We start from the raw sequence: 13,460 nt of genomic DNA, 5'->3' as shown, positions 1-13,460 counted from the left end.
GTGAAGGGGCGGACCGAACCGTATTTTCGAAAAAAATAGACGTCCATGTTTTATTCGACAATTTGTGAGCTGGGCGTTTTTGTTTTTCAGTGATAATGGAAAATGAAAGCGCCCAGCTCAAAAACGAATAAATCCAAGGCATTTGTTCGTGGGAGGGGCCAGGATTCGTAGTGCACTGGTCCCCCTCACATGCCAGGACACCAACCGGGCACCCTAGGGGGCACTTTTACAAAAACAAAAAAAAAGGTAAAAGAGCTCCCAGGTGCATAGCACCCTTCCCTTGTGTGTTGAGCCCCCCCAAATCCCCCTCAAAACCCACTGCCCACAAGTCTACACCATTATTATAGCCCTAAGGGGTGAAGGGGGGCACCTACATGTGGGTACAGTGGGTTTGGGGGGGTTGGACGACTAAGCATTAAGCAGCACAATTGTAACAGGTAGGGGGGATGGGCCTGGGTCCACCTGCCTGAAGTCCACTGCACCCCCTAACAACTGCTCCAGGGACCTGCATACTGCTGCCAGGGAGGTGGGTATGACATTTGAGGGTGAAAATAAAAAGTTGTGAAACATCATTTTTTTGTGGTGGGAGGGGGTTAGTGACCACTGGGGGAGTCAGGGGAGGTCATCCCCGATTCCCTCCGATGGTCATCTGGTCATTTAGAGCGCTTTTTTGGGACCTGTTCGTGTGAAAAAAGGGTCCAACAAAAGTGGCCTAAATGTTCGCTAAAAACGCCTTTATTTTTTCGATTATCGCCCTAACGCGTACATCTCTCCTCGGCCGATAACCACGCCCCAGTTCCACCTTCGCCACAGCTCTGACACGCCCCCATCAACTTTGTCCGCATCCGCGACGGAGTGCAGTTGAAAACGTCCAAAATCGGCTTTCGATTATACCGATTTATTCGTTTTTGTGAGATAAACGTCTATCTCCCGATTTGGGTCGAAATCTAGGCGTTTTTCTCTTTCGATTATAAGGTGGTTAGTGACATTGAATAAACTGAGACCCTTCGTATACACCCTAAAGTGACTGACTGGGTTAGAAATTGTTTGAGAAAGAAAGAAAGAAACTGGTTGAGTGAAAGGTGACAAAAGAAAGTGGTAATTTGGAGTTCACTCTGAGCATAAGGGCATTATCAGTGGTATGCCACAGGGAGTGGTTCTTGGTCTGGTTCTCTTTAGCATTTTGCAAACTATATTGTGGACAATGATGTTTTGGAAAAGGTGTCTGGTAAGGTTTTCCCTTTTGTGGATAGCATATTAAATCTGCAATAGGGTAGGTGCCCCAGATGTGGTAACATGAAAAGGGATGTAGTGAAGCTTGAAGAATGGTCTAGAATTTGGCATCTAAGAACTAATGCTAAAAAGTGCAGGGTCTTGCATCTGCAGTGCAAAATCCCAAGGGAGCTATACAGTATAGAGGGGTGAAGTATTTCCGTGCACAAAAGAAGATTATATCTTATGATCTTAAAGTGACCAAACAGGAAAAGCGATGGCAAAAGCCTGAAGGGCATTTGGGTGCATAAGGAGAGGAATGACCAGCAGGAAAGTTTGTGGTGAGACCAAGGGGTCCTTTTACTAAGCTGTGGTAAAACTTTGGCTTGCGACAGTGTAGGCGCGGGTTTTGAGCGCGCACAGAAATCATTTTCAGCGCACCTACCAAAAATGCCGTTTTTTTTGCCGAAAATGGACGTGCAGCAAAATCAAAATTGCAGTGCATCCATTTTGGGTGTCTGACCTTACCGCCAGCCATAGACCTAGTGGTAAGGAATCTGCGCAGCAAGGACCAACGCATGTCAGATGCCACTTGGTGCGTGACTGCTACCCGTGTCAGAAAAAAAATTGTTATCCAGAGGCGCGTAGCGGACGCGCACCAAAATTGAAATTACCGCAAGAGGCATGCGGTAGTCGGGCGATAAGTTCATTTTGGTGTGCGTTGGGCACGCGTAGAGCCTAACACGGTTTAGTAAAAGGGGCCCTTAGAGTACTGTGTTCATTTCCCGAGACTGCACCTTTAAAAAAGACATAAACAGGATGGACTCAGTCCAAAAGGCGGCTTTGAAAATTCTCAGTGGTTTTTATCATAGACTTAAATATCTCAATATGCATATTTTGGAAGAAATCAGGAGAAGGGATAGATGATAGAGACATTTAAATACATCTAAGGCATAAATGCATAAGAGGCAGGTTTCATTGAACTTGAAAAGAGCCACTGGAATGAGCGGGCATAGTGGCCTAGTGGTTAGGGTGGTGGACTTTGGTCCTGGGGAACTGAGTTCGATTCCCACTTCAGGCACAGGCAGCTCCTTGTGACTCTGGGCAAGTCACTTAACCCTCCATTGCCCCATGTAAGCCGCATTGAGCCTGCCATGAGTGGGAAAGCGCGGGGTACAAATGTAACAAAATAAATAAATAAAAGATATAGACTCAGGAGCAGGGGCGTAGCTGGACTTCGGTGGGAGGGGGGTCCAGAGCCTGAGGTGAGGGGGCACATTTTAGCCCCCCCACTGTGCCGCCGATCCCCTCACCATTGCTGACCGCTACCACCAACTTTGACCCCCCCCATGCCGATGACTCTCTTGACCCCCCCTCCTGCTGCCAACCCGCCACCACCGTCATCTACTTTTCCTGGTGGGGGACCCCAATCCCCGCCAGCCGAGGTCTTCTTCTTCCCGTGCAAGGCTTCGTTCTGTTTCTGAGTCTGACGTCCCCCGCCAGCAAAGGTAGCCGACGGCGGCGGGAGAGGGGGTTGAGAGGGTCGTCAGCAGGGGGGGTCCAGGGCCAAATCTACGGGGGCCCAGGTCCCCGTGGCCCCACTTAGCTACACCACTGCTCAAGAGTACATTTCATTTCCTAGATTTCTATAAATGTTTTGAATAATAATTAGTATATCTAAAACCTCCCACCTCCTTTTCCATTTGTGTTTACTTCTCACATATATCGGGGTGATGTCAATGCAATACCAATATCAAAATGGTAATAAGATGCATGAGTTGAAACTTTAAACATTGCCATCTTTTTTTTTTTTGTTTTCTAATTCAATAAATATTAAAAGCATCTTACTGAATTAGCTACAGATCTGTTTGCTGGGTACAATTATATCCTATAAAAACACAACAAGTGACACTGGGGATTGCTTGTACTCAGTGTTGCTGAGAAACGCTGTACCACGTAGACTGCGCTTTTGAGAGATTCGGTTGTTTGGCTGTAATCCAACTGTTCTAGGAATATATACTGTCTTACAGATTCTTAGACCCCTGATGCAGGCCGGTAGGGCCGAAACACGACTCATGTCGGGTCACTCAGTTTTACCAATTATGAATAAAGACTTTATTGTGGACACCATCTGAGAGAGATTTTTTTAAAAGAGTTTTGCACCTTAGTAAACGGGGCTCTTAGGATCTAAACTTGAAGCCTAAAGGACCCCTTTGCTAAGATGTGGTAAGCACTAATGTGCGCTTACTGCAGGTTAAAACCTCCGCTCAGGTGTTCCGTGGTGGATCAGCACGTGCTTCCCACTTGCTAAAAAAAAATAGATTTTATTTTTAGCACTGGGGGCATGTCTGAGGATGGAGAGTAGGCATGTACTATGCTAATTGTTAGCCCAATTACATCACTGCGCACTAACCGATTAGTATGTGAGCCCTTGACGCCTAGAAAATATATGTTGGCATATGCTCACACACTATTGGCCATGCGCTAATTGGGAAGTAGGCATGTGGTCATTAATGGGAATTATAAAAATACATGGACACCTGCGACATAATGCAACCAAGGAACGTAAAGGACATCACCTGACTCTTCCCCCTCCCCCTCTAAGTTCCCCCAACTACACCTACCTTACATGTACCTTATCTACCACAACATCACCTTGTATTCATTCGCACCATGTATTTGTTCAGATCGGAATCGGCTAATGCCCTTAGCGGCAATATGTAAGTCACATTGAGCCTGCAAAATGGTGGGAAAATGTGGGATACAAACGCAACAAATAAATAAATAAATAAATAAACTATGGGAAATCAGCCATTTTACTGCTGTGCTAAAAGTGGCCTCAGCATACAAGAAAGACCCGCGCTGGGGATAGTGCTGGCCACTTTTTTAGTGCAGCTTAGTAAAAGGCTCGTCAGTTTAGGAGCTCATTCAGGCCCAATGTTCATGGGTGGCCCGACCATTAGTCCACCTGAGGTGGGGGCCTCAGGCGGCAATCTTCAGGAGCGGCATCTCCCCTGCGCAGTGCTACCCGGCAGCGGCATCGATTCCCATACGTTTCCCTGCTGCTTGCACCTGGGATCTCCCCTTCGTGGTGTTACCCGGTAGCGGCAGCGATTCCCATACGCTGCGAGGCGCCCGCCTCTTCCCTTTACTGTGGCCGCCTCTCTGATGTAACTTCCTGTTTCATCAGAGGCTCAGGCAGCCACAGTAAAGGGAAGAGGTGGGTGCCAGCGACAGGGCAACGTTGTGAACGGGCTGGAAGTAGGAAGAGGGCAACATCTCAGCCCCGGGGGGGGGGGGGGGGCAGTAAGGGAACGGCATCTTAGCTCCACCTCAGGCGGCATCCTGCCTTGGCCAGACCTGCCAAAGTGTACTAATACAATAGTACACATTGGTAACTTTAGAGGTAAGTTTGGAGTTTCATGTCTTTGGGCCCATTGATGTTTTTTACATTTTTAACATTTGTGGTGGTGGGCAGGCTTTATAGTTTTAAATTTCAATGTGTTGTAGGTGTTTTTAGGTTGTTATAGAATGTTAAGTTGTTATTTTATTATTTTTTGTTACATTTGTACCCCGCGCTTTCCCACTCATGGCAGGCTCAATGCGGCTTACATATTGTATACAGGTACTTATTTGTACATGGGGCAATGGAGGGTTAATTGACTTGCCCAGAGCCACAAGGAACTGCCTGTGCTTGTAGTTGGAATTGAACCCAGTTCCCCAGGACCAAAGTCCACCACCCTAACCACTAGGCCACTCCTCCACTGTTGCTACTATTTGAAATTCGACATGGAATGTTGCTATTCCACTAGCAACATTCCATGTAGAAGTCGGCCCTTGCAGATCACCAATGTGGCCGTGCAGGCTTCTGCTTCTGTGAGTCTGACGTCCTGCACGTATGTGCAGGACGTCAGACTCACAGAAACAGAAGCCTGCACAGCCTTCTACATGGAATGTTGCTAGTGGAATAGCAACATTCCATGTAGAATCTCCAATAGTATCTATTTTATTTTTGTTACATTTGTATCCCGCGCTTTCCCACTCATGGCAGGCTCAATGCGGCTTACATGGGGCAATGGAGGGTTAAGTGACTTGCCCAGAGTCACAAGGAGCTGCCTGTGCCTGAAGTGGGAATCGAACTCAGTTCCTCAGTTCCCCAGGACCAAAGTCTACCACCCTTACCACTAGGCCACTCCTCCACTGCTGCTTAATATCTCTCTTAATGTTTTCCTAATGCTTTATGATTTGATTTTATTTGCTTAGCACTGTAAGTCACCTTGAACTCAGTTGATGCCTTTGAAAACTGGTATCGAAACGTCAAATTAAATTAGAATGTCAATGAGCTAACAGCTGACTGAATCTCTTTTCTTCCCTGCCCAGAGTATTTGGACACTTCAGTCTCCGTTCAGAGTGGCAGCTAGTGAAAGTGGACTATAAATCCATCTTTGGGAGGAGGTGCAATGAGAATGACTTTCAGACCTGGCATTTACACAATCAGGTACTGCAGTACACGGTTCTGGACAGAACATTCCTACCCTTGTCTGTATTGTCTCCAGGGAAGTGAGAATGGTTCATCATTTTACTTGGCGCAGTTGGTTTTTTTTTTTTTTTTTACACTTTCTAGAGGTAGAATATAATTAGATCGCTGACGCTTTTTCTACAGTGCTGTTCAAATCAGTGCCAGGGGGGCTGTGGCAGATGGTGCGATCAGTTATGCCATATCACATTGGCAATTTTGCAGCATTTTTTAAACAGTCAGGTTGCCACTATCTATGTTCATTTATTAGAAGCACCTTGGACTGTAGTCTGTAAATGGTACCTTAAAAATTGGTGCTGAAAAACCATTAGTTTAGCGTGAAAAGTTAGGTGTAGTTTATACAATGCTAGTAAAAAAGACCCGTTTCGGTACGAAAGGAAATGGGCGCTAGCAAGGTTTTCCTCCCCCCCCCTCTCGCTTTCTCCCTCTGTCCCCTCCAAGTCCCACGGCCCCCTTTCCTCCCCTCCAATTTCCATGGCTTCCTCCCTCTCTCTGTCACTCTCCTTCACTCTGTTCTCCCTCCGAGTTGCAGTCCCCTCTCTCTCCCTCTGTCATTCTCCTTCACTCTGTCATCCCTCCGAGTGCCAGTCCCCCCCCTCTAAAATTGCCAACCCCACTCTCCCCCTCTCTTTCCGGGGTCCCGTCGGCAGCATTGAAGAACGAGCAGGATCAGCGAGTCTACTGCCTTTCCTTCTCTTCACTCTGAGCTCTGGTCCCGCCCTCATTTCCTGTTTCCGCAAGGGCGGGACCAGTCAGAGCTCAGAGCGAAGAGAAGGGAAAGCAGTAGACTCGAAGGGATGTATGACGTCAGTGTTACCTACAGCAGGTAGCAGACCACATCCGAGAGAGCCACGGTCCCAGGCAGAGTCAGAACGTTGGAGGTGAGAATTATTATATAGGATGCTCATGTTGTGTTCTTGTGACCAAAATTCAGGCGCACCCATTTAGGCCACTTAAAACCAGGCCGAAATACCTGCAGCTTTAGGCGCAGATTGGGTGTATTCCATAATTATTATTATTATTATTATTTGTTACATTTGTATCCCACATTTTCCCACCTTTTTGCAGGCTCAATGTGGCTTACATAGTACCGTATCGGCGTTTGCCAGTTCCGGTATGGACAAATACAAGGCGTTATTGTGGTAGAGTAAAGATCATGTGTGATAGACACATTGGGGCTCTTAGAGAGGAAGAGTTTAGTTTTGTCCATTACAAACTTTGGTTTCGATGTGTTGCAGGTAATCAGGCTTTTATGTTCGGTTGGTGGGGAATGCCTTTTTGAACAGGGTTGTTTTTAGTGATTTCCGGAAATTTAGGAGGTCATATGTTGTTTCTACGACTTTTGGCAGTGCGTTCCATAGTTGTGCACTTAAATAGGAAAAGCTGGATGCATAAATTGATTTGTATTTGAGTCCTTTGCAGCTTGGGTAGTGGAGATTTAGGTATGTTCGTGCTAATCCTGTTGTGTTTCTGGTTGGCAGGTCTTTGAGGTCTGTCATGTATCCTGGGGCTTTGCCGTAAATAATTTTATGAACCAGGGTGCAGATTTTGAAAGCAATACGTTCTTTGATTGGGAGCCAGTGCAGTTTTTCTCGGAGGGGTTTGGCGCTTTCAAAACGCGTTTTTCCAAATATAAGCCTGGCTGCTGTATTTTGTGCGGTCTGAAGTTTCTTTATTATTTGTTCTTTGCATCACACATAAATTCCGTTGCAGTAGCCTGCATGGCTTAGTACCATTGATTGTATCAGGCTGCGGAATACTTCCCTCGGGAAGAATGGTTTCACGCGTTTGAGTTTCCACATTGAATGGAACATTATTTTTATTGTAGATTTCACTTGAATCTCTAGGGAGAGGTTCCGGTCGATTGTAACGCCGAGAATTTTCAGGCTGTCTGAGATAGGAAGGGTGTAACCTGGGGTGTTCATATTTGTGGGTTTATATGTAGTGTATTGGGATGAGATGATGAGACAATGTGTTTTTTCTATGTTGAGTTTTAGTTGGCATGCATTTGCCCATGAGTCCATGATAATCAGGCTGAGCTCGATTTTGTTGGTAATTTCTGCCAGATCGTATTTGTATGGGATGTATATTGTGACGTTGTCCGCATAGATGAATGGGTTAAGCCCTTGGTTGGATAAGGACTTGGCAAGTGGGGTCAACATGAGGTTGAAGAAGATTGGTGATAGTGGTGATCCTTGAGGTACTCCGCAGTCTGGTTTCCATGGTGGTGATGTGTGGTAGCCGTGTTAGTCCACTCTTAAAGGTTATCACTAGAAATCAAACAAAATAAAACATGGAAAAGAAAATAAGATGATACCTTTTTTATTGGACATAACTTAATACATTTCTTGATTAGCTTTCGAAGGTTGCCCTTCTTCCTCAGATTGGAAATAAGCAAATGTGGTAGCAGATAGTATATATGAGAGAAACATCAAAGCATTACTTTGACAGTCTGACAGAGTGGGAGATCTGATGAAGAAGGACAACCTTCGAAAGCTAATCAAGAAATGTATTAAGTTATGTCCAATAAAAAAGGTATCATCTTATTTTCTTTTCCATGTTTTATTTTGTTTGATTTCTATTGATAACCATGGTGGTGATGTATTTGAGCTTGATTTCACTTGATATGTTCTAGAGGTTAGGAAACTCTCAATCCATTTGAATGTGTTTCCACCAATGCCGAAGTAGACTAGGGATCTTAGTAGTGCGCATAGGTTTTTGAAATGCCCAAAAACCGCCCATTCCATGCCCCCTTTTCAACTGCGCACATTAGAATTTATACGCACCGCATTGTAGAATATGCCTAGAAAGTTGTGCGTGTTCATTCTAATTAAAGCCAATTAGTGTCCCTAATTGGTTATTAAGTACCAATTATGAGCACTGATTAGTTAATTAAGTTATATGCGCAATTTGGCCATGCAGCCAAATTAGCATGCATAAGATAAGGCGGAATATATAGAATTTAGGGGTATATATGTATTTATGTGTTTTTAAGATTTTAATTCCTACATGCATAGAATCACACTACATCACAACTGTATTGTATGTTTCCATCCATTTAGTTTTTGATTTTGCATGATATACTTGGGGCTGTTGCTGCTGAACGATTGCACACAACATACAGTTCTTGCAATTGCTCTCTGCAAAGCGGTGGTAGGATATTGTGGCTCAGTATAATTATCGTTAACCTATGCTGCATGGGCGTAGCTAAGTGGGGCCACGGGGGCATGGGCCTCCACAGATTACGCCCTGGCCCCCTCTACATTTGACACCCCCCGCCACCGCAGCTGCCGCCTGCCCCCCGCCGCCGCATCAGGTACCTTGTTTGCTGGTGGGGGTCCCCAGTCCCTGCCAGACGAAGAGTCTTCTTCAGCGCCGGTTGACTCCAGCGCCTTCATTGTGTGATCATCTGTTTCTGACTCCTTACGTCCTGCACCGTACATGCAGCCCTATGCAGGACGTAAGGCATCAGAAACAGATGATCACACGACGAAGGTGCCGGAGTCGACCGGTGCTGAGGAAGACTCTTCGGCTGGCGGGGATTGGGGACCCCCGCCAGCAAACAAGGTACCTGATGCAGCGGCAGAGCAGGGGGCGGGGGGGGGGGGGAGGTGGCTAAACAGTGCCCCCCCACCTCGGGCTCTGCCCCCCCCCCCCCCCCCCCCCCGCCGAGGTCTGGCTACGCCCCTGCTATGCTGTTTCCAAAATGGGATCAGATCTGATTAAACCTTTTGTATTCACTTAGGGGCCCCTTTTATCAAGTCATTCTAGCATTTTTAGGGGCATCTTAGTGATTAGCGTATGTGAATTTTTATGTATTTATTTGTTACATTTGTATCCCACATTTTCCCACCTATTTTCAGGCTCAATGTGGCTTACATATTACTGTTAATGGCGATAGCCGATTCCGGTATGAGCAAATACATGGTGTGAATAATACAAAGTGATATTGTGGTGGAATGAAGTACATGTATGGTAGGTTGGATTGGGGGGTCTTAGAGAGAGAGAGGGCAGGAAGAGTCAGGTAATGTTCATTAAGGTCTTTGTGATGTAGGTGTCCAGGTATTTTATGTTGAGACGGTGGGGTATGCTCTTCCGAACAGGTCTGTCTTTAGTGCTTTTCGGAAGTCTAGATGGTTGAGCGTAGTTTTACTGCTTTTGGCAGTGCGTTCCATAGTTTTTAGCGTGCGTTTGTAAAAGACCCCCTTACTTACTTCATTCAGGGGCACTTTTACTAAGGTGTGCCAAAAAATGGCCTGCATTGGTGTAGGCACGTGTATTGGACACGCGCAGGTCCATTTTTAAGCATGCCTGCAAAACAGGGCTCTTTTTTTTGCTGAAAATGGACGTGCGGTAAAACAAAAATCAGCTTGCGTCAATTTTGGGCCTGAGACCTTACTGCCACTCATTGACATAGTGGTAGGGTCTCGTGCGTTAACCGGGCAGTAATCATCAGCGTGCATACACTACCGATTACCGCCCGGTTAGCGCCGTGCGGTAGAAAATCAAAATTATTTTCTGCCACTTATTTTGGACGCGCGTCAAAATTAGAATTACCGCCCGGGGCACATGATAGCCGGGTGGTAGTTCTAATTTGACACGCTTTGTACACGCCTTAGTAAAAGGGGCCCTCACGAAGTATGCACTAAATGAGGTTTCAAACATAATAGATGTAATTACAGTTTATAAATCTTCTTGAGTTGGAGGCAGGGCCACCGAGAGGGGGGGACAGGGGGGACAAAATTCCCCGGGCCTAGGCCTCCGGGGGGGGGGGGGGGGCGGCACTGCCATCACAGTCCAGCCCGCCCGCCCTCCATCGCTCCCTGGCATTGAACTTAAGCGCCTCACCTTCGAAGGCGCAGCAAGCAGCGGCAGACCACTCCTTCCTTCCGTGTCCCGCCCTCGCCTGACATAACTTCCATGAGGGCGGGACACGGAAGGAAGGAGTGGTCTGCCGCTGCTTGCTGCACCTTCGAAGGTGAGGCGCTTAAGGTCAGTGCAGAGGGCCCGGGGGTGGAGAGAGGGCCCAGCCCAGTGGCGGGTGGAGGGGGCTCCGGTGACCTCAGGTGGGGGGGGGGGGGGCAGGGGCGGCCTTGTCCCGAGCCTGGCCCAGTCTCTCGGCGGCCCTGGTTGGAGGAAATCTAAGTCAAAACAGATTTTCCTAGCATCTCAGATAAGGTGCAGTAGACCAGAGCACGAGTAGCATGTTCCACTCCAACCTTTGCCTTCTAAATAGTTTGTAGAGCAGTGCGATTGTTAATTCTTATCTGCAAGTATTTATTTCCAAAATCTGCTACAAGAAGAGAATATATGTGAAATTTATCACAGAGTTCCATGCACAATTCACAATGAGCAAGGGACAACAGAGTACACAAAGTCCTCCAGGAGTTGTGAGAGGAGGTTTTCTAAATTAAAAACATTCAGGTCAACATCAGATCATGGCGGTTCAGCATTTTTTTAAACACTCGTTGCTGTGGGCTGATTTAGAACTGGATATTGAGCACTGGGCTATGTCCAGACATTGGCACTATCACGTTTACTGGCAGGGTGCCAGACGTTATCCAGCTACCACCGATGTTCATTGCCAGATAGCTGGCTGGGAAAGTTAGAATAGCCTTTCATCCAGCCCAGCTCGCCCAGATAGTTATCCAGACATGGTGCTGAATGTTGGCGGTGCTTGGTTAACTTTCGTCTCCACCCCTAGAACAACATGGCATTACCCGGACAGTGCCGACATGGCAGACTTGATATTCAGTGACACTCTCTGGTTAGTTGCTGCTGAATATCATCCCAGGAAATCTTGAGTTAACCAGGTAAAAAATGCGCCTACCCAAGTAATTCAAATTGAATCTCAACCTCATATTTACTCTTGGTCCCTCAGCTATATGTTAAGCCGTATTGTAGAAAATCTTTAACATCATATCTATTTTAGCTGAATGTTCTAATCCATGCTTATTAGGTGTATCATGTGTATTATGTCTGGTATTTGAATTCTAGTGCTGCTAAATGTGTATATTTTTTATACTGTTTATTAGGTTTCAATTTACTCTTTTCAAGTTTACCTCATTTTTTTTGTATTTATGTCTATTCTTGGTTATTTTACTATTGTTATGCTGTTAACAAAATTGTAAGTTCTATGTTAAACTGTACCAGCTGTACACCACCTTGGGTAACTTTCTTCATAAAGGTGATTAATTAATCCCAATAAATAAATAAAACCCTATCCTCTCAATCAGGGCATCTCAACCTCATTCTAACCCCTATCCTCTCAATCAGGGCATCTCATGCATAAATCTAGGCATATTTAATAACCACGTACGTAGATTAATTATTTTATCCAGCCAATCAGCATTGTTAACACCTCTTAACAGCAACAACGAGCACTAATTGGCAAAAATTAAAATGTACGTGTGTATGTTACTAAGTGTATTCTGTAATGTACTGCACCTAAATTCTAACGTGTGCAGGCAAAAAGGGGAATGCTGAGGGGTGTGGAAACTGGCATTTTGTGGGTGTTCCAAAATCTATGGACATTATTATAAAACTACTACTACTACTACTACTTATCGTTTCTATAGCGCTACTAGACGTACACAGCGCTGTACACTTGAACATGAAGAGACAGTCCCTGCTCGACAGAGCTTACAATCTAATTAGGACAGACAAACAGGACAAATAAGAGATTAGGGAATATTAAAGTGAGGATGATAAAATAAGAGTCCTGAACAAGTGAATAAGGGTTAGGAGTTAAAAGCAGCTTCAAAAAGGTGGGCTTTTAGTTTAGATTTGAAGACGGCCTGAGATGGAGCTTGACGTACTGGCTCAGGAAGTCTATTCCAGGCATATGGTGCAGCAAGATAAAAGGAAGGGAGTCTGGAGTTAGTGGTGGAGGAGGAGTGGCCTAGTGGTTAGAGCAGGTCTTGCAATCCAGAGGTGACTGGTTCAAATCCTGCTGCTGCTCCTTGTGATCTTGGGCAAGTCACTTAACCCTCCATTGCCTCAGGTACAAACTCAGATTGTGAGCCCTCCTGGGACAGAGAAATATCCAGAGTACCTGAATGTAACTCACCTTGAGCTACTACTGAAAAAGGTGTGAGCAAACCTAAATAAATAAGTATATGGAATGCTGCTACTATTGAAGATTATACATGGAATGTTGCCACTTTTTGAGATTCTGGAATGTTGGTACTATTTGAGATTCTAGATGGAATGTTGCTAGTGAAGGAGTGGCCTAGTGGTTAGAGCGCTGATCTTGCAATCCAGAGGTGGCCAGTTGAAATCCCACTGTTGCTCCTTGTGATCTTGGGCAAGTCACTTAACCCTCCATTGCCTCAGGTACAAACTTAGATTGTGAGCCCTCCTGAGACAGAGAAATATCCACCGTACCTGAATGTAACTCACCTTGAGCTACTACTGAAAAAGGTGTGAGCAAATGTAAATAAATAAGTATATGGAATGCTGTTATTATTGAAGATTCTACATGGAATGTTGCCACTTTTTGAGATTCTGGAATGTTGGTACTATTTGAGATTCTAGATGGAATGTTGCTAGTGAAGGAGTGGCCTAGTGGTTAGAGCTCTGGTCTTGCAATCCAGAGGTGGCCAGTTGAAATCCCACTGTTGCTCCTTGTGATCTTGGGCAAGTCACTTAACCCTCCATTGCCTCAGGTACAAACTTAGATTGTGAGCCCTCCTGAGACAGAGAAATATCC

At 45.6% G+C, this 13,460-nt stretch overlaps 1 protein-coding gene across 1 annotated transcript in view; it reads left to right on the top strand.

The window, feature by feature from the left end:
- Window positions 1–13,460, top strand: part of SORCS3 (sortilin related VPS10 domain containing receptor 3) — an 831,591-nt gene that overhangs the window by 641,558 nt on the left and 176,573 nt on the right. Inside the window, exon 15 of the mRNA XM_030204719.1 lies at window positions 5,593–5,710. Coding sequence (XP_030060579.1) covers window positions 5,593–5,710 — 118 coding nt within the window. The remainder of the gene's footprint in view (window positions 1–5,592; window positions 5,711–13,460) is intronic.

This window comes from Microcaecilia unicolor, chromosome 5, assembly GCF_901765095.1.
Source record: "Microcaecilia unicolor chromosome 5, aMicUni1.1, whole genome shotgun sequence".
In the NCBI taxonomy this organism is placed as follows: Eukaryota; Metazoa; Chordata; class Amphibia; order Gymnophiona; family Siphonopidae; genus Microcaecilia; species Microcaecilia unicolor.
This window is presented reverse-complemented; position numbering and strand designations above follow the sequence as displayed.